General features: G+C 35.4%; 1 protein-coding gene across 1 annotated transcript in view; it reads left to right on the forward strand.

Moving 5' to 3' along the window:
• Window positions 1-691: 691 nt before the first annotated feature.
• The window catches only part of LOC145064748 (putative MO25-like protein At5g47540), a 30,602-nt gene continuing 9,855 nt past the window's right edge, over window positions 692-21,438 (forward strand). The window contains exon 1 of the mRNA XM_079012124.1: window positions 692-788. Coding sequence (XP_078868250.1) covers window positions 692-788 — 97 coding nt within the window. The remainder of the gene's footprint in view (window positions 789-21,438) is intronic.

The following is a 21,438-nucleotide window of genomic DNA, read 5'->3' on the forward strand; positions in this document are numbered from 1 at the left end:
CGGAGATACGCCGCCTGAGATTTAGTGATGAAGAGAAGCAGACGTGAAGGGAAGAAGAGAAGAGGAGGTATTTTGTTCGATCGTGGTTTAGGGAAGATAAGAAACATGCCCATTTTTTAATTTTTCAGTCTGTTCAATATCTGAAAAAATAAGAAGCATTTAAAATTTTAAGAGATAAAAAATAATATGCAAACAAACAATCTGAATCTAAATTTTTAAGACATTATCTCTTAATTTTACAATTAAAATGTAACAAACGTAATCTAAAAATGTGGCGGTCTAAAAGCAGCTAAACCAAAAACACAAGTAAGATAAAAGTGTCTATTGTTTTTAAAATTTGATACATTAAGACATATCAAAAGGCTTTTTTCCCTATGTGCCAACGGAAATAATTTATTATTATTATTATTTTTACTTTATAATAATTTGTTTTTACCGATAAAACTTTTTTTTTTTTAATATTTGCTAAAAAAATAATTAGTTTTTAGTACAAATCATACATAAATATTATAGATGATATACAAATAATTATTTCTTTTTAAACAAATCGACAAATTGTCATAAACATCTGTTTGTTAAAATTTATTGATTAATTGTTATCTAATTTTGGAATGTACTGAGTTAATATCAACAAAATCCATTAAAGAGTTTCATATATGGTTTTTTGAAGTTTTGTTTTCGGCACCTGGTTATGGGACTTGTGTCTTCCGCCCTTGGTAATTGGAGATGGAAGTGGGAAAATGAGGCATATGCACAATGGTCGACTGGAAGACGAAGACGGCGGGCCGGTACCTTTAGCCGAAGTATGAATGTAACCGGCGTAGATATCCATGAAATATTATAATATATTTGATAAATGTTTGGATGTAAATTAACCGACCGATATTGCATTGTTTGACATCAATGTAGTAGACAATTGTCATTTTATAGTTAAGAAGAATAAAATGTTTATTTTTAATCTCTATCTCTATTCTTAAAAAGGAATCATAAACTGCCATATGTCACCCTTTTACACCACCTTCTTGCCACGTGTTTTTACCACCGTTGTGTTACCCACGAAGTCAAAACTCATCTCTCCTATTAATCACAACAAATTACTTTTAAGATCTTATTCTGGCTTCCAACTACAATTAATCTATCATTGGTAACAAATTTCCTAATTTTTTGGGATTATTATCAATTGCACCCGATTATTATAGGCAACAACTTTTTCAATTTAATGTGTTCCATGAGAAATTAATCTTCTTCAATTTTATATCAATTGATTTATATATGTAACTACATTTTCCGATCTTCCTCTCCTCTCAAAATGGTATCTACTTCTGTTGATGAGATTCAATCTTGAAATACCTAATTCTCGGCTTCCCTAATTCTTGGCTCCCCAAATCTCACTTCTTTCTATATATTTAGGGTTTTGATGTTGATTTGGAGAAGTAATTGAACATGCAGAGTGTTAAGGAAGAAGCAGGACCAGACCAAAGACGATTATGAAGTTTTTCTTTTATGTCTTTTATTCTTGATGACTGTAATCGCTGATATTTGTTTATTTATGACCATCCTCATTTTTTTTGTAGAGCGTACAAAGTAAGTTGTAATTTTCACTGTTTACTCTTCATATACACAGCTTCTGCTATTATCCTCACCGGTTTTTATGGATGCGATTACTATTTTCAACGAAGAAAGTCGTTGATAAGGTTTCTCTCTAATACCGCAACTACTAATCTATAATCGATAATCCCTCAAATGTTATCTGACATTTTAATCTATTCAATTTTACAATTTATGTAAGCTCTGATTCTTAATAACGTTTGCTCAGGAGAAATGGATTATTTTTTTTTTTCCCAATTTTCACTTTTATTTTTGTTTCTATTTATTGACTCCTTCGTCAAAACCCTCAAGGCACTCTCTCATGGCTATATATAATTGGTATAAGGTACAAGAGTTCATGTCCTCGATTTCACATTTTATAGAGTTTCTGTTGTTTTATTCCTCTAACCACAGATTACCAGGTCTGATGTTGAATTTAGGTGGCTTCTTCTTTTCCCAATTTCATTATAGTGGTCTTTTTTTCCACTTCGTCGATGTAATATTTGAACCGCATATTGTATGTTTTTTTTTCTAATTTTGGAAAAGATTCGAGGACTTCAAATTTCTATGAGAGGTTCCCTGATACGTTTCTTCAACATCACTCTCTTTCCATATGTCTCATTGTTTTTTCATTAGGAATTTCTCGTTTTTTTTTCTTTATAATAAACAAAGTTGAATATGATCATTGTCAATGCATTTTTTTGGTTAGTTTTTTGTAGCTTTTATTAAAAAGTGATTTTAAGTTGACGAGAGTGGTTTAATAACCATAAAGTTAAAACTTAGATATTTGTGATCAATATTGAAGTTTCTGTGATATTTTTGTTTTCTTTGATTTTGATGCATGAAATGGTTGGAAAAAATAGAATATATGGAACTTGATTGTAAATCTAGTGGAAAGGTATAATCTAGACAAATAAGTGACAATAGTTTTCTAATTTCTGTTGAATAACTATAAGCAATAGTTTTCTGATTTCTAATTTATGTTTTATATGTTATTTTATTTTGCCAAGTAGGTTCTACGGGATATATCCTAGTAACATAATATATATTATCGTCATAAGTGTATTCAGCGCAACACAAATATATTCGACTTGCCCAGATTGTTCAGCATAAAGTTACAAACAACAAACAAATTGTGAATATTTAAAACAAACAGAAAAGGTGGTATTTAATAGCGTACATCACAATGTCTCTCTCTTTTGTATCATTACATTGTTCCCACAACAACAACAACAAGAACTAGTTACTTATTCCTTGAAACCTTCATGCATGAATACCAACAACAAAAGAAACAAGATGTTATGTCTTTCCACGCTGGGAAAAACACTCATCAACACCAAGAAGCTTCAGACCCCCACAGAGGTGGTTCACAAGACTCGATCTCTTCTCCTCTATTCCAAAAACTATCCCAATGCAGCCTCCCAGGTTTCTTCCAATGCAAGTTTTTTTCTTTGCTTTTGTTGTTTCCATTCCAAATATATGCTTTCTTTTTGTTCCTTAATTAAATGATCTTGATCAAAGTCTCATAGAGGAGTACTCCTTTACGGATGAAAGGTTGTACATATAATATGCAAACCACACAAGCTATACTTTGGTTTTATATAATATGCCAACCAAATACTCGTTGTTGACTTTAGGATTTTGTAATCTGTTTCGGGTTGTTAGAAAAAATCGACCATGGCCGTCGTTACCACGTACAGATGATTGCACAATCGGTTAGTGGAGTTCATTTATTGGTCCGTAACCGTGCAACATTGTGTCACGTTATTCCATATCACTTACGACTCATAAACCTTAACATGTGCTTAGTTGCTTACTATCCATAATCATTTTATAAAACTAACAATAGTGTCACATATTAAATTATTTGACATACATCTTTTATAATTATAAAGAAAATAAAACATATTTAAATATCAAAGTGTTACTGTCTATCACTTCATTGACCATTTTCACCTTTTTTTTTATAGTACTAATTAAGAGGAATATTCTCAAAAACATTTAATTTTTTCTTAAAAACTAAAAAAGTTATATCAACATTTTTTGCTATTGCTGTTATTTTAATGTAATGACAAGATATGTTAATATCGTAATTCATCTTATATATTAAGTTACATATCTTTAACAATTAGGTTAAAGCACTCCAAGTCATGAGCTGGTTATCGCGATGAAAATTTCAATAGCGGCCACATATTGTTATTTGAAATCATGGTTATCGTGGTGGTATAACTGAAATATAGCAGTTTTTAATATTACGTATAATTTATAATTTTTATTATATATTTATAGCAGTTTTTATTATATATTAACTTACATATATTTATGTTCCAAAATGCTAAATCTCGTATTCACAGTGAGTGATTGATTGCTTCAATGTTTCATAAAGTCACAAATTGTATTGATTGCTTCATAAATTAACAAGTTCATAAGTATGAAGCATTGAAAGAGAAACATATAACATTAAAAGATTAAAGAAAACATCATATTTAACATCTAACATAGATTCAGAGTGAGTGATTGAAGCATTTGACAGTCACGACTTTATAAGTGTGAATTGTGAAGCATTGTATGTCACAGTGTGTGTGTAGAAAGGAAAGGAATAAAGGAAACAACACATACTGTGGAGTAGCCAATGGCCAAAATGTGAGCGAAAATGAAAAATCGGTTGTAGTGTCGTTATAGCAGCAATGTTTATCGCGGTAAATAGCACTCAAGAGCATCGCTGATCGTAAACACTATTTTGAAATAACAGTTATGTACCTCCGATAAACACTATAGCATTACTTTAACGATAGCATACTTCATAAGTGATGCTTGTGGGATAAACCTAGTGGGCCTTATGTTAAAGTTTAGCGAAGCCGTCCATTCACTCCATTGTAAATTTGGTGCTTCAGTAGTTCCATGACATAGCTACGTAAGTCTCAAGTTATCTCAATTTCTCAAACTGAGGCAGTGTTTGATACGTGTCACTCCTAAAACAAAACAAAAAGCAAGACTTCTTAAGTTAGTTTATTTGTTAGAAAATTGGTTTTAACCCAATTAAAAAAGTTTTTTATTTTACATTTTTAGCATGAATATGGAAGCCTAAATATAATCAAAGTCGATAAATGATTATATGTTTGTTCTTTTCCGTGATATCTTCGTTTTAATATATCAAGCGTCAAAAAAGCGTCAAAAACTGATTGAAGATGGATGAAAAATTGTATGATAAAATAACATGCTTGAAAGAAATTAACGAACGAATTAGGTGACTTTTATTTCATCCCATATGGATGGGAGTACGAAAAAAATATGATTATAACTACAAAGGCTTCTTATCCTTGTAAGTCTTATGGCACAAAAGTTCTTTTTTCGTGCGCTAAGGGGTTGCAAATGCTAACTAAATTGGTTTGAGCTCCCTGAACTTGTGTGCGAGCACACGCATCCTGCGGATAGGAATGCACCATCAATCGACCAAAAAAGTTCGTTTTAGGGACATTTTATGATTAATTCTATAACTAATGTAGGGACGGAACACGATACCAGCCGTCCAAAAACTATTAAAGATGGATAAGAAATTGTATGGTAAAATAAGGTGCTTGGAAGAAATTAACAAATGAATTAAGTGACTTTTATTTCATCCCATATGGTGGGAGTATGAAAAAAAATGTTTATAGCTACAAAGGCTTCTTATCCTTGTAAGACTTATGACATAAAAGTTCTTTTGTTGCGCGTAAGGGGTTGCAAATGCGAACCAAACTCGTTTGAGTTTACTGAATTTGTGTGCAAGCATGCACATCCTGCAGATAGGATTGCACCATCGGTCGATTAGAAAAATTCTTTTCAGGGATATTTTATGATTAATTCGATAATTAATGTAGGGACGAAACACATGCAGTTGCAATAGGAAACGGAAACCAAAACTTTACGAAAAACCATATAGACAAGTTGTATTCAATTCTAAGTTAAATCTTATAAAAAAATAAACAAAAAAATTAATATGAAATATTCTAACATCTCTCATTAAAGTGGAACTTGTGGACTTTAAAGTATTGGACAATTGTTTTTAAAATAACAGAAATTAAATATCATCTTATTTTTTCTCCTTATCCATTCTTCTATCATTTTTAGATAATGACAAATATAATAAAATTTTATTAATTTTAAAATTAACTATGATAAGTATCACAATTTTAAATGTGCAAGAAGATAGCAGAAACAAAATAAAAGGATATTTTATTTCTCTAAAAATAAATCTTTTCCACAAGCTTTATTTTGAAATACAAAATTAATGACTCGTTCAAAAACTTGCATGTTTTTTCATGAAATCCAACAATTGTTGATTGTTTTTTTATTTATTTTATTTATTTATTTATTTTTTGTTCATTTTGATTCAAGCTATATAACATAATTAACTAATAGCAAACCAATAACAATTACAATTTCAGTTTGACACACAACTATTTAGTTCATTGCAATTTATTTTATAAAATTTTAGATTTTACCATAAACAATTAATAATATCAATTAAAACTTAATAAACACAAAAAAAAAACAACTAACCCATATAATATTATTGTTTTGTACTTATACATTAGATTTATGTGTAGACATAAAACCTATTCGTACTCTTCTATTTACTAGATCAACAAATAAAAAATTATATTGTATAAGTTAAAGTTGTAGCCTTTAATTTGACAGCTATATACATATATTTTTCTTTTAAGTTTCAAACCATTATTAAGTAGATAGAGAAAGATAGAGAGAAGAAGAAAGAAACAAAAAGCTTATAGATCCGGAGGATATAAGAGTTTGGAGAGTCGCACCAGCGAAAACCATTATTAAGTAGATAGAGAAAGATAAAGAGAAGAAGAAAGAAACAAGAAGTTTATAGATTCGGAGGATATAAGAGTTTGGAGAGTCGCACCAGCGAAGTTGTAGGTAGTATACAAACAAGAAGCTTATAGTCATAGATTACTTGTTTGGATTTGTTTTTATAGACTTAGATCTGTTATCGATTTTTCAGGAAATTTTTGGTATTTGTTTAATAGTGATTTACTTGAATAATTTGTGAATCTTCTAATGAAATAATTAATCAAATAAAACTTATTTTCTAATTATTTAGAGTGAATTAGTTATTTAAATATTTTTTTCCAGTTATATATATATATATATATATATATATATATATATATATATATATATATATATAGGGTTACGTTCATGCGAGCCGACCTAATTTTATGAGACCGTGAGACACATTTTTTTATTTTTTTTTAATTTTTTTTAGTTAATTCAAGTTCCGAAAATAATATTTAAAAAAAAGAATTTTTGGATTATTCCATTTATTTTGCATTTTAAAATTATTTTTTAGAGTATGTACAATGTAATATTCTATTAGAATATTTCACGTATTTTTCAAAAAAAAAATGGAATTTTTTTTTAATTAATTCAAGTTCCGAAAATAATATTTAAAAAAAGAATTTTTAGATTTTTCCATTTATTTTGCATTTTAAAATTATTTTTTAGAATATGTCAGTGTAATATTCTATTAGAATATTTTACGTATTTTTCAAAAAAAAAAAAAACGGAATTTTTTTTATTTTTTTTTTAATTTTTTTAATTTTTTTCTAGTTAATTCAAGTTCCGAAAATAATATTTAAAAAAAAAAATTTTTGGATTTTCCCATTTATTTTGCATTTTAAATTAATTTTAGATTTGCTCTCACGGTCTCACAAAATTAGAACGGTCTCAAATAAACCTGAACCTTTTTATTTATATATATATATATATATATATATATATATATATATATATATATATATATATATATATATATATATATATATATATATATATATATATAACGGCCCAAAACTATAGTAAAACTTTTCTTTATTAAAATTTATGAAATCTTTCATTAAATCGTTAAGAATCAACATCAAGTCATAATATCCAAAACATCAAAGTACAAATATATCAAATGCGCAAATCGTAAAGGGAGGATGCTATGCCATTACGTCGGAACCTTCCATTTGGAACTGGACGTACCTAAAACCATAAACATAAACTGTAAGCATAAAACATAGTGAGTTCCCCAAAGTACCACATACCACACATGAAAAAAGATAAATGTTATCGGCCAAATCATAGTTATGTAATCGTTTCTAGCCATGGACCAAAGTCCAAACCATGGTCTTTCTGTTTAGTGCCGAGGGCCAAATCCCGGTCTTGCATACAAATGTCGGAGGCCAGATTATGGTCATTCATATAACTGTTAGGGGCCAGACCCTGGACTTTCATGCAAATGTTAGGGGCTAAATCTTGGTCTTCTATATATAATTATCACAAGGCATCTAACATCTACACAACAAGCAATGGGCTAACATTGGTTCCTTCGACCCATGGATCTAGTAAGGAAACTCACCTCAACTACTGAAAAACTAGATAAATGTTCGGGCTGCTGGACTGGAAAAATATGCGTGCTAACTTAACAAATAAAGACCAAATTAATAATTGGGGCATAACCCATAGTTGAAAACTTATATTACTTGCCTAATGTCGAAGGTAAAAAGGGCCAATTTATCCTTTTCTTTTAAGCCCAATAAAATCCTAGGCCCCATCCTAAAGATCATCCAAAGTACAAAATGGGCCCAAAATCAGAAGTGAACCATCACCATGAAAATCTATTGTCCAAGCCCAAGAAGAAAAGCCCACCGATTTAAGGCCCAAAATCACCAAAGCTGGACTGGGCCATATGCTTGACTTACCAACTGGTACGCGTAGTGTACTCGACCAATGCATGAATGGGTTGCGACTGAGGCGGAGTACGCGTGACGTACTGGGAATTACGCCAAGCGCGCACCCCTAAGGCAAAACCCATAATAAGGTCTTAGGGTCTTAAGACCCTACGACGAATGTTTAGATCTAAGCTTAATAAGACCCCTAAGGCCATATAGTTGCAAACTTTCTGCCTTTGCATGGCTACAAGAATCCCAACACTAAAATCCTACAATACTAAAACCTTTTCTACACCATAACTCTTGCATTGGGACTAATCAAGATCCAAGCTTGCATTTTTATGACTTAAAATGCCTTAAAAGGTATGAAAGGACACCTTAAAGGATTTGGAGTACCTCCTACTCATCATGCACTTGGGTTTGGGACAAAAAGGATGAAAATCAAGGCTTAACTAATATCTAAAGAAACATAAGCCAACATTGGAGCTTTATACTTCTAAATGGTGCACAATGAAGAGAAGATGTTGGATCCAAAGTCTTGAGAGAAAAGCCTACTCCTTAAAGCTCATTCTTCACAAATTAGGAAGCACACAACTCACTCCAAAAGGTCAAAATGCTCAAAATGAACTAGGGTTTGCAAGGAGGGTCGATCTTGGGATAGAGGATGATAAGGGGAAAGGTATTGTGGCTATAATGGTGCTTAAATAGTTCACAAACCCTAAATATTAGGGTTTTGGTCTGAACCACGTACACCCAACGTACTGAGTACGTGCAACATACCGGTGTGGGTCTCAGTACGTCCAATGTACACAAGCAGCTCCCAAAAGTCACAGAATTTCCATTGGAGACCCTTCTTGAAAACAATTTGTAACTCAAGGTTTAAAAAGCAAATACATGGAAAAATAGATGTTACAACTCTTCCCCACTTAAATTAGACTTCGCCCTCAAAGTCTGCTGTTGTAGACAAATCAGGTTAGTGCTCTCGCATCTCTGCCTCGGGTTCCCATATCTATTCGGAACCCTTTTGATGTTGCCATTGGACCTTGACCAATGACACTTCCTTGCTACGCAGAGCCTTCTTCTTCTGATCTAAGATCACCACTGGTCTTTCCATATAATTCAGGTGGTCATCAACCTGAATATCATCCAGAGGAACACTTGCGGACCCATCGGCCACATACTTCTAGAGCTGAGACACACGGAAAGTGTTATGGATTTGGCTGAGCTCATCAGGCAAATCCATTCGGTATGTAACCTTGTCCACTCGGGCCGAAATCCTGAAAGGTCCGATAAATTTGGGGCCCAACTTGTCCCGCTTCCGAAATCGTATGAAACCTTTCCAAGGTGACACCTTCAAAAGCACCAAGTCTCCTACCTGAAACTCGAGGTCCGAATGTTGTCGATCGACATAAATCTTCTGCCGGCTTTGCGCGACTCACAACCTGTCGTTCACCTATTGGATCAACTCGGTAGTCTTGAGTACCACCTCTATACTTCCCATGACTCGATGCCCGACCTCCCCCCCCCCCACCCCAGCAAAATGGGGTCCTACACCTCCTTCCATACAACATCTCATATGGTGGTCAGTAAATACTGGCATGATAATTGTTGTTGTATGAGAAATTAGCCAGTGGAAGGTAAGTATACCAACTCCATCCAAAATCCAAAACACAAGCCCGGAGCATATCCTTAAGCGTCTGAATCGTCCTCTCGCTTTGGCCATCGGTATGAGGGTGGTATGATGTAATAAAATGCAAATGAGTACTCAACTCCTCATGAAACTTCCTCCAAACCCTGGAGGTGAAACGAACATCTCGGTTCGAAACCACCAAGACTGGCACCCTATGTCGAACTACCACTTCGCAGACATAAATGTTATCTAACTTTTATGCGGACATGCTCTCGATAACCTGTATGAAATGCACACTCTTGGTTAGTCTGTCCATAATGACCCAGATAGAATCAACACCACGTGTCGTCCTTGGCATTTTTTTGATGAAATCCATGGTGATCTCCTCCCATTTCCACATGGGAATGGGTAAGGGTTGCATATTGTCATGGTGTCTCTAATGTTCGGCCTTGATTTTCCTGCAAGTCAAGCATCGATCAACATACCAAGCTATCTCCCTCTTCGTACAGGGCCACCAATAACTCATCCACATATCCTTGTACATCTTCGTGGCCCCTAGATGGATAGAAAACTTTGACTTATGCGCCTCCTCTAGAACCGTCTGCCTCACCCCACCTGATGTTGGAACCCAAACTCTACCGCACTAAGTCAACAACCCTCGGTTGTCCCTAACAAACAAGGGAATGTGTCCCGTGATTCACTCGACCTTCCAATTCTCCTTTTTCAAACCCTCTACCTAAGCTTCCTTGATTAAATCTAATAAAGGCGATGTGATAAACATCCTCAAGAAAATATCTCTCATAAAAGAACTCACCGCCTTGCGGCTCAAAGCATCGGCCACAACAGTGGCCCTCCTAGGGTGGTATAAGATTTCGCAATCATAATCCTTTACCACATCCAGCCATCTTCGTTGTCGCATATTAAGATTTAGCTTGTCCATCAAATACCTCAAACTCTTGTGATTGGTGTACATAGTACACCGAACCCTATACAGATAGTGCCCCCAGATCTTGAGGGAAAAAACTACGGCCCCCAAGTCTAAATCATGGGTAGGGTAGTTAGCCTCATGGGGCTTAAGCTGTTTCGAAGCATCAGTAATCACGTGACCTCTCTGCATAAGAACCACTCCCAAACACAAAATAGAGGCATCACAATAAAGTACAAAATCATCCAAACCTTCAGGGAGCCCTAGAATCGGGGCCTCGCACAATTTTTGCCATAGAGTCTCACAATTGCTGATTAGGCCCCCACAGAAAAGTCACATTCTTCTTTGTCAAATGAGTCAAAGGCACTGCGATCTTGGAGAAATCTAGATAAATATCCGGTAGTATCCTCCAAGACCTTAGAAACTTCGAACCTCAGATGCGGTCCTCGAAACTTCCCATTACATCACAGCCTCGATCTTGGCCAGGTCGACCTATATACCCTTCTGGTTGATGATGTTCCCTAAAAATTACAACTCACGCAACCAGAACTTGTTGGGATTTAGGTAAAACAAATAAACTAGAAAACAATTCCTAAGTTCACATGCAACCTACTTTGGATCTATGTTTTAACTATTGAACATATAACTTTGAATTGCAAAAAAGAAACCTAGAGGAGAGAGGCTATTTTTGAAAATAAATAACTAGGGTTTAAGAGTTACATACCTTTCAATTGTTATAGTAAACAATTGTTAATCCTCTTGAACTTGATCTTCTTGGAAGCCTAGCACCACAAATGTAATGCCTCTAATGGAATCACACCCAAGAACTATCAAGAAGGAAACCTGAAGGAGAGAGGGTAGGGTATGCAAAAAATCGGCCTAGGTTTTCTTCCAAGGTAGGAGTGGCCGAATTTAGGAGCTAGGAGGCTCCTTATACAACTGAGGGATCTAGGGTTTAGGGAAAACCCTAATGTTCCTTTGCTTGGGGCCTAAGCTTATCCAAAGGCCTTATCCAAGCCCCTTGGACGAAATCATTAGGGTTTCCCCTATAGATTTCGTCCACCCCCTCCCAAGAAGGTTCTGGAACCTTCCACTCAACTATCAGATAATTGCAAACTAGTCCCTGCACTTTACAATTATTACAGTTAACCCTAAAATTTATTCTAATTAATTTCTGGCTAACTATTAATCAAAAATTATGATTTCTATTTAATATATTAATCTTTTAACATATTAATAAATCATTTATATTAATTTGTTAATCTTATAATAAATCAATATCTCTCCTTTAATAATTTCCTTGTCCGGTTGCTAGGTTTGAGGGCAACCCAAAAGGACTGTGCTGCTATCAATTCAAGTACATAGCAATTATAGTTATGGGCTTAGACACCTAATCCAACAGAACTCACACTTCGAGAACTTAGCATAAAGCCTCTCCCTCTTCAGAGTCTCCAGTCCCTCTCGCAAATGCTCCTCAAGCTGCTCCTTGGTCTAAGAGCAGACCAGAATGTCATCGATGAATACAATTACGAACCAATCTAGCATCGGCCTGCAGACCCGGATCATGAGATCTATGAACATTGCTGGTGCATTGGTGAGCCCGAATGGAATCACCACAAACTCTTAATAACCATAACGAGTCCTAAAAGGTTGTCTTCTACACATCATTCTCCCTGACCCTGATCTTGTGGTACCTCGATCACAAATCAATTCTGGAGAACTAAGTTTCACCCTGAAGCTGGTCAAACAAATCGTCAATCCTTGGGAGTGGGTGACAGTTCTTCACCGTTAACTTATTCAACTCTCGGTAATCAATGCACATTTTGTGTGAACCATCCTTCTTTTTTTCACAAACAGAATCGGCACTCCCCATAAAGAACTACTCAGATGAGTGAAACCCTTTTCTAGTAGCTCCTGAAGCTGCATAGACAACTCCTGCATCTTAGATGGGGCTAGCATATACGACGCCTTGGCTATTGGAGCCGCACCAGGTACCAGATCAATCTGAAACTCAACCTGCCTCTTAGGAGGCACTCCTGGAAAATCCTGAGGAAACACATTAGGGAAATCCTGAACAATGGGCACCCCACTCAATCATGTCATGACATCAACTCGAATGTCTGCAACATACGCTAAGAACCTAGAACAACCTAGCTGCAGATACCTCTTGGCCCTCGCAGCTGAACAGAGATTTGGTCCATGCAAAACTCTCTAGACAAGAATAACTAGTTCTCCCCCACTTAGGGTTCTAACTCTCACCGACTGCCGCTCACAATCAATCATGGCCCCATTGGGGCCCAACCAATCCATCCCGATGATAACCTTTGATCCTCTCAAGGGGATCGACACCATATCAATAGATAATCTCTAACTAAACAGATTTAGGACACACCCATGGAAAACCCTTGAAGCACTCATAGTACGGTCATCCGCAATCTTAACCTCTAGTGGGGAATTCAAAGTCCGTGGAGCATCGTAAAACTTCTTGCTGAGTGCAGGAGATACAAACGATTAGGTAGCCCCCGAATCAAACAGAACATGAGCAGTCAAACCATTGACCAAAAAGGTCCCTATACAAGATCAAAATAAGCATAATCATAAACAAGGAAAGCAATTGAAGATAGAGATAAAACATATACGAGTAGCCACATCTGGTGTTGCACAATCCTCGTCGGTGGTCAGTTGAAAAGCCATGCTCTTCACCGTTGGAGCCTCCGTCTTGCCCTGGCAGCCATCAATAATCCTCAAGGTGGCTGGTGCAGGTACTGCCATTGCTCCCCATCACAATCTCAAACAATTGACCTTTTTATGGTCAGTCTGATTGCAATGAAAGCAAATTAGAGCCCTCTTGGGGAAATCTCTTCTCACGTGGTGCGACTGGCCACAACTAAAACATCCTAAACCTACTAATTGGCAACACTTATTGTGCAGATTGCCACACTTGCTGCAACGGCCCCAGCCTTGTTGGCCTCTCGTGTGAGCATCAGAGGTCGTGGGCCTCTTAGTCTGGCCCACTACTGTTTGTACCTGCTTCGAATTCCTTTTCGACCGAAGCTCTAACTCAATCTCCCATTCACGGACCTTCTAGATCATATCATTTAGGGTCTTACACCCTGAAAAGCTCACGAATTCTCTTATATCCTCCATCAACATGTCATGATATCTTGTCTTTCTCATCTCCTCATCCACAACATACTGTGGGATGAACAATGCCCTCTCCCAGAATTTGGTGGTAATCTCCGCCATGGTCTCAGTAATCTGGAAAAGGTCCTTGAACTCCCTCCCCAGCTGTTGCACCTCGATAGCCGGTGCAAACTCCCTCTGGAATCTCTAAACAAAATCCTCCCATGTCATCACTGCTACTGTCGCTGACCCTATAGCTCGGGTAACCTCCTTCCACTAGTCTAGTGCTTTGTCCCTCAGTAGGCAAGATGCAAATCCCACCTTTGATCCCTCAGGGAAAAAGATCGTTTGCTGAGCATTCTCTATGTCATCAATCCAACGACAGCTAGCGATGGGGTCCTTAACCCAAAGAACTCAGGAGCTCCACAAGCCTTGAACTCCCGAAATAAGGGAGTTTGAGCTCCAATTTGACCCACAACAATCTCGACTCAAAAAGACTTAAGTATCTCATCCATCAACTTCATAATCCCCTCCTTGATGGTGCCAAAATAACACCAGGGTAGCATCCACGATACCGCGAGTAACCTCGGCCAAAATAAACTCGCACAACCTCTCATCAATTGGCTCAACACCTGAACCCGAGCCTGAACCAGAACCCGAACGTGAAGCAAAACCCAAACCTCCTTGATTAGTCATCACCTTCCCCAAACTAAAACACAACATAAAATCAATCAACAAGGACTTGAGGGGACTCCTCTACACATGCATTCTTAGAGTTTCGTGATCTGCACTAGTCCTAGGTACATATCATGTGCTTCTAGTAGTACGACCCAATACTACCTTTCACACCTACTTGTACCTTCCTCAAGGTCAGTCCTAATTCCTCTAGGTCATCCCACTAAAACCATAAACCAATCTGATGCTATACAACAACATATCCTAGACTCTCCTAGGAATTCCCAACTCCCACCACTTGTAATACCAAGAACCTCAATCAACATCGTTGGTTACATCATGCATGCAAGTTATACACAAAATAGGATCATATAGACTATCAAATGATGATTCTACCCGAAGTCCACAACCAAACAAGGAAAAGTAAATGAGGCCAAATCGATCATTCTAGGGCTATACAATCTAAATATAAAAATTTGAAAGCATAAATTTAGCAAATAACTTAGCTGAAATCAATTCCATGTATTACATGGCATGAAGTCCTACTAGGCTATAAGGCATCACACAAATCAGGAAAATCTATCATATGATTCCTGAAGGTATCCTTAGCCCTAATCTTGCATGCACTTCTCATATCCAACATACTACTCATAATACATAGGTATGTGTAATTTAGGAACCACTTAGTTGAGCTCGACTAATTACACGCATCACAGTCCCTCTTCTTAATAAAAAACTTTGTTTTTTTAACTTGAACTCCATTTTTATTAAGAAAACTATCATTTCCTCAGTTTGAGTTCAGACACACCCAAAAGTATGCCAAAATCCCTCAAACCAAGGCTCGGATACCAACTTGTAACGAACTAAAACCATAGTAAAAATTTTCTTTTTAAAACTTATCGAATCATTCATTAAATTGTTCAGAATCAAAATCAAGTCATAATATCCAAAACATCATAGTACAAATATATCAAATGCGGAAATTGTGAGGGGAGGATGTTGTGCCATCACGCTGGGCCCTTCCCTTTAGATCTGGATGTATGTGAAGCTATAAACATAAATTGTAAGCATAAAGCTTAATAAGTTCCCCCAAGTACCACATACCACACATGAAAAAAGATAAATGCCATGGGCCAAATCATAGTCATGTAATCATTTCCTACCAGGGGCTAAACCATGGTCTTTTTGTTTAGTGCCGAGGGACAAATCTCAGTCTTGCATACAAATGCCAGGGGCCAGATCTTGGTCTTTCATATAACTATGAGGGTCCAGACCCTAGGCTTTCATGCAAATGCCAGGGGCCACATCTTGATCTTCAATATATAATTATCACAAGGCATCTAACATTCTACACAAAAAGCAATGAGCCGGCATTGGTGCCTCCGACCCATGGATCTAGTGAGGAAAATCACCTCAACTGCTGAAAAACCAGATATATGCTCATGCTGCTAGACTGGAAAAATCCATGTGCTAACTAAACAAACAAATCCCAATTAATAATCGGGACATAACCCATAGCTGAAAACTTATATTACTTGCCTATTGTCCGAGGTAAAAAGGGTCAATTTATCCTTTTCTTTTAAGCCCAATAAAATCCTATGCCCAACCCCAAAGATCGTTTAAAGTCCAAAATGAGCCCAAAATCAGAAGTGACCCATCACAATGAAAATATATGGTCCAAGCCCAATAAGCAAAGCCCAACAATTTAAGGCCTAAAATCACAAAAGTTGGACTGGGCCGTACAGTCGGCGTACCAACTAGTACCTGCAACGTACTCGACCAATGCGGGAATAGGTCGTGACTGAGGTGCCGTATGCGCGGTCTACTGGGAATTACGCCTAGCATACGCACCCTTAAGGCAAAACCCATAATAAGGTCTTAATGACTCAAGACCATACGAACAATTTTTATATCTAAGCTTAATAAGGTCCCTAAGGCCATAAAGTTGCAAACCTTATGCCTTTGCATCGCTACAAGAAGCCCAACACTATAATCCTAGCTTACTCAAACATTTTCTACATCATAACTCTTGCATAGGGAAAAAATCAAGATCCATGCTTGCATTTTATGATTTAAAATGCCTTTAAACATCTAAAAGGACACCTTAAAGGCTTTGGAGTACCTCCTACTCACCAAGCTCTAGGTTTTGGGACAAAAAGGATGAAAATTAAGGCTTAACTAAGATCTAAAGAGACATAAGCCATGTTTGGAGCTTTATACCTCCAAATGGTGCACAATGAAGAGAAGATGTTAAATCCAAAGTCTTGAGAGCAAAGCCTACTCCTTGAAGATCCTTCTTCACAAAAAGGAAGCACACAACTCACTCCAAAATCTCAAAATGCTAAACATGAACTAGGGTTTTCAAGGAGGGTCGATCTTTGTGACATCCCCATTTTCAAGACTAGAAAAGACCGATTTGTTTATGCTTATTTAAAAATCAGAGTATCTATTTCGAAGAATAATATTGTGGAGTTTGATCCTAGAAAACAGAATAATTATATTATCAAAGCATTTCCGAAGAAATTTATTTTATTTATTTTAATACATTAGGATGTCATCATCAATACAAAAACATAATCATAACGGAATATTACAAGCCTTACAATAATTAAACTAGTGGCCTAATACTCCTTGAATCTCTCAGCAGAATGTATCTTTAATAACGCTACCTGTGATACAATAAACTGAGTGGGTGAAGTTGAGAAACCTGGTGAATACATAGGGTTTTCAACCAATAATAATATAATTATTATGTTTAATCATCAAACAATTAACCCAATTTCCCATCCCCATTATCTTGTTTATTCTTAAGTATCTACCCCAAGGATCATCTATGTTGATAGTACTAGTTCAAGGATTCCTCCATGATACTTGTCAGTTGGTATTCTTCAATATTTATTCCTAAGGATTTGTCCTAAGTAATAGACACGAAGTCCATCGCTGCCAACGTTTAATAGGAACTAAGTCCCTAGCTTCCAGTGTTTATCTATAGGGCACTATGTCCATAGCTGCCAAGGTTCCTCTCCTTTATTGACAATATTATTATAGGGAGTCCACCCACAATACATATCAATGGGTTTATAGAGTACATCTGGTGAACACTTAGCTCAAAAACACCTACAGGCTGTGAGCATGCTAACGTTCCACTAGACTGTCTAGAATAGTATGTGGTTGTCATCTATACTCTGGTAGATGACGTCATATTTTAAAGTCAAGGCCTCTCATCATCTATTTCATTTTTCATCTACCCATCTTTACCCAATATATTTATAGGTATAAAAATACATATACAGTTTAAATCAAGTAAAAACATATATAAATCGTTCATCTAGCATAGATATCATGAACACGTATAATAAGCACATATACCATGTATTAATATTAGATACTTCATATATCTGTATAAGATGAAAGTAACTATGCACTCACTTGTTAAAGTGATGATTCCAAATTCGGGCAGCGCTTCGCTACTAGCAACTGTCTTTTCCTTTGACGAATTCTAGTATCATTATCACTAATTCTTAGTCTAATATTTATCGCAACTAATTATTAGTTCATATTCATCATTAAATCAAAGTCTACTTCAAGATCTATCAAGTAAGGAACAACCAGGTAGGATCATATCGGAGGTAGGGTTTCTTTAGTATACGAAGTATACTGTTTGGAAATTCCACTTTAAACACCTCACTAAATCCAGCCTAAACATCATCCCCATAAGTAGATCAATCAGCATAACGACTTGGAATCACTGAGAAATCTTTTTTTATAGGTTCATAATAACGATAATGAACTTAAACATAAGTTATACTTAAAGTATGGTAAGAATAACTCAACTTACAGGTGGTCTAGTGAGAAAGTGGACTCTGCACGGGCAAAACTTCTAAACTGAAAGCTATATTTACTAAGGCTTTTGGCACTTCGGAGCATTGCTACTAACACCTAGGAAGTGCCAGAGAAAAGAATTAACGTTGTTGGGGGGGGGGGGGGGGGGTTTGCGAGAGAGTTGGATAAAAAGGTGTGAAAAATGAAGTGATTTTCGCCATCTATTTATAGGCTGGAAATGGGTCGTACGATGGGCGTACTCCAATATTATGTTGGCTGTAATGTGCCACATGTCACCATCTGATCGCAAGCCTTGGGGAAGAAGTTATGGTTCTAGATTGCGCCACGTGTCCCCCTCTGGTTAATCTGAAAATTACTTGTCTTGTAAAATCTATAACTTTTGTATACGAGCTCCGTTTTTGACGTACTTTATATCCACGCGTAGCTATCAACGTGATCTACAACTTTCTTTTACACTTCATCAGCTAGTTTTGAATTTATTTTTAAAGTTATATTTTAACAGACTTATAAAGTTAAAGTCCGTTAAAAATTTATAATTTTGTCATCTGACGTCAGTTTTCGACTGTCTTTATATTGTTGAACTCCTATTAACTAGATCTTCAATTTTCGTTTAGATTGTGTTGGCTAATAATCGATCGATCTACAATTTGATTTTCGGGCTGTATATCGGTGCACTGAATATTCGAAAAATCATAACTTCCTCAAATGAAGTCAGATTTGGACGTTCTCTATATTCAATCTCTCGGTTTAACGAATACTACGAATTTTTTAGATTACTAAGGCTAAAAAGTATTTTATCAAAATTTTACTTTTTACGATAAGCAGAGTCATGCCGGTTTAATTGTGAAACTTGGACGGGTCATAACTTCTTCATTATAAGTCGAATTTCAACGTTCTTTATATGTACGGAATCCTTGTGACATATACTACAACTTTAGTTAAGATTATTTATTCTAAGAAATTTTCCATCAATAAGTCATTTTTAATGTTTATTATCTCTAAATTGATTAGCTCGAATCTGTGGACGTTATAATCTTGGGATGGAGGCTGATAAAGGGAAAGGTCTTGGGGCTATAATGGTGCTTAAATAGTGCACAAACCTAAAATATTAGAGTTTTGGTATGAACCACGTACACCCAGCGTACGGAAGTACGTGCAACGTACTAGCGCGGGTCTCAGTATGCCCAATTTACTCAAGCAACACCCAAAAGTCACGAAATTTCCCTTGGGACTGCTAATAATTCATAACTCAAGGGTCCAAAGGCAAATACCTGGAAAATAGATGTTATAATATATATATATATATATATATATATATATATATATATATATATATGTGTGTGTGTGTGTGTGTGTGTGTGTGTGTGTGTGTTAGAATGCTGGAAATTGGGGGCTCATGACCATCTGGCTCTCTCATAGCTCTGTCTTTAAATTAATGTTTTTTTTCAATTACGAGAAGAAAAAAATTTGCAAAAAGATACCTGAATTTTTCTGAAGAAGCATTTGTAGATATAAACTCATTTTTTTCGTACTTCAATCCATGTGGAATGACATAAAAATCATTTGTTAATTTTTCAAACACTTCAATTTATTATACCATTTCTCATTCATATTCAATCCGATTTGGATGCGTGATATATCAAAACAAATGTATCATGAATGAGAACATGAACATATAATCATTTGTCCATTTTGATTATATTTATGGTTTGAAATTCATGATGAACAAAGGAATTTTTTTTTTTTTAAATTCGTTAAAACCAATTTTCCAACAATATCTCAATTTTGTGCGACGTCATATGAGTGTCTACATATGTTGAAGTCTCTCTCTCTCTCTCTCTCTCTCTCTCTCTCTCTCTCTCTCTCTCTCTCTCTCTCTCTCTCTCTCTCTCTCTCTCTCTCTCTCTCTCTCTGGGCTTTTTTGAAGAGAAAATCATAAACTTCACGTATATCTTACATGATATCAGAGTCGGCATCCCGTACCCTCATGACTAAACATATCATTATCAATCCACATATAGCCTCCATCTTGAGGGAGGGGGAGCGCTAATGTATTGCATATTGCTACAATATGGTCCTAGAAGTGTCTCTATATGTTTTGGAGTCCCCTGTCTTTATAATAGCTTTTCTGGAAATGTTGGACTTCATATATATCTTACAAACTATAACTGAATTTCTTTAATTTAGTCCTTCCATCACATTCTTCTTTCATATCTAACATTCATAGTTCATCTCAATCTGCCTCCTGTTCCTGCTACCTCTCCCCCGAGACTTGTTTTTTCTTCTTCCATATAAATACCATCATATGTACACCTAACTTTGTCATCTCTAACCTGCAACTCATCTTTATATAACTCGTATTATTAAAAAAGTAGGTGCAAAAAAACCTCCCCACCCACTGTTCTATTGTTTCCACTTTATGCTTTCCTTTAGTTAATTGAAATACTTATAATTTAGTTGATATATACATATTAAAGTAGAAAATCAAAAAATATTCGACAATGACAATTGGTGGTGGGTGATCATCATCTTCAAAACCAATAAATAATAATCATGTAACTTAGTATCAGTTCGTAATGTTTATATATTTTTTTTTATAATTTATTAAATTTGATATAATGTTTCATTGATAATTAATCTGTTAAATATTATTAGTGACAACTTATGAAAAAAATATTATAGATAATTTGGTAATTTTATCATCTTGTTTTAATCATGTCTTAACTTAATTTATTAATTAACGCTAAATTAATAATCTCATCAATCTACTACTTTTCAGTTTTATCCCTTCCCATCCCATCCTGTACCAAACACTACAAAGTATAAAGATATATTAGTAGCTTATTTGAACCCGATTATATATATATATATATATATATATATATATATATATATATATATATATATATATATATATATATATATATATATATATA

Source organism: Lactuca serriola, chromosome 7 (assembly GCF_051521515.1).
Source record: "Lactuca serriola cultivar US96UC23 chromosome 7, Lser_US96UC23_V15, whole genome shotgun sequence".
Taxonomy (NCBI): Eukaryota; Viridiplantae; Streptophyta; class Magnoliopsida; order Asterales; family Asteraceae; genus Lactuca; species Lactuca serriola.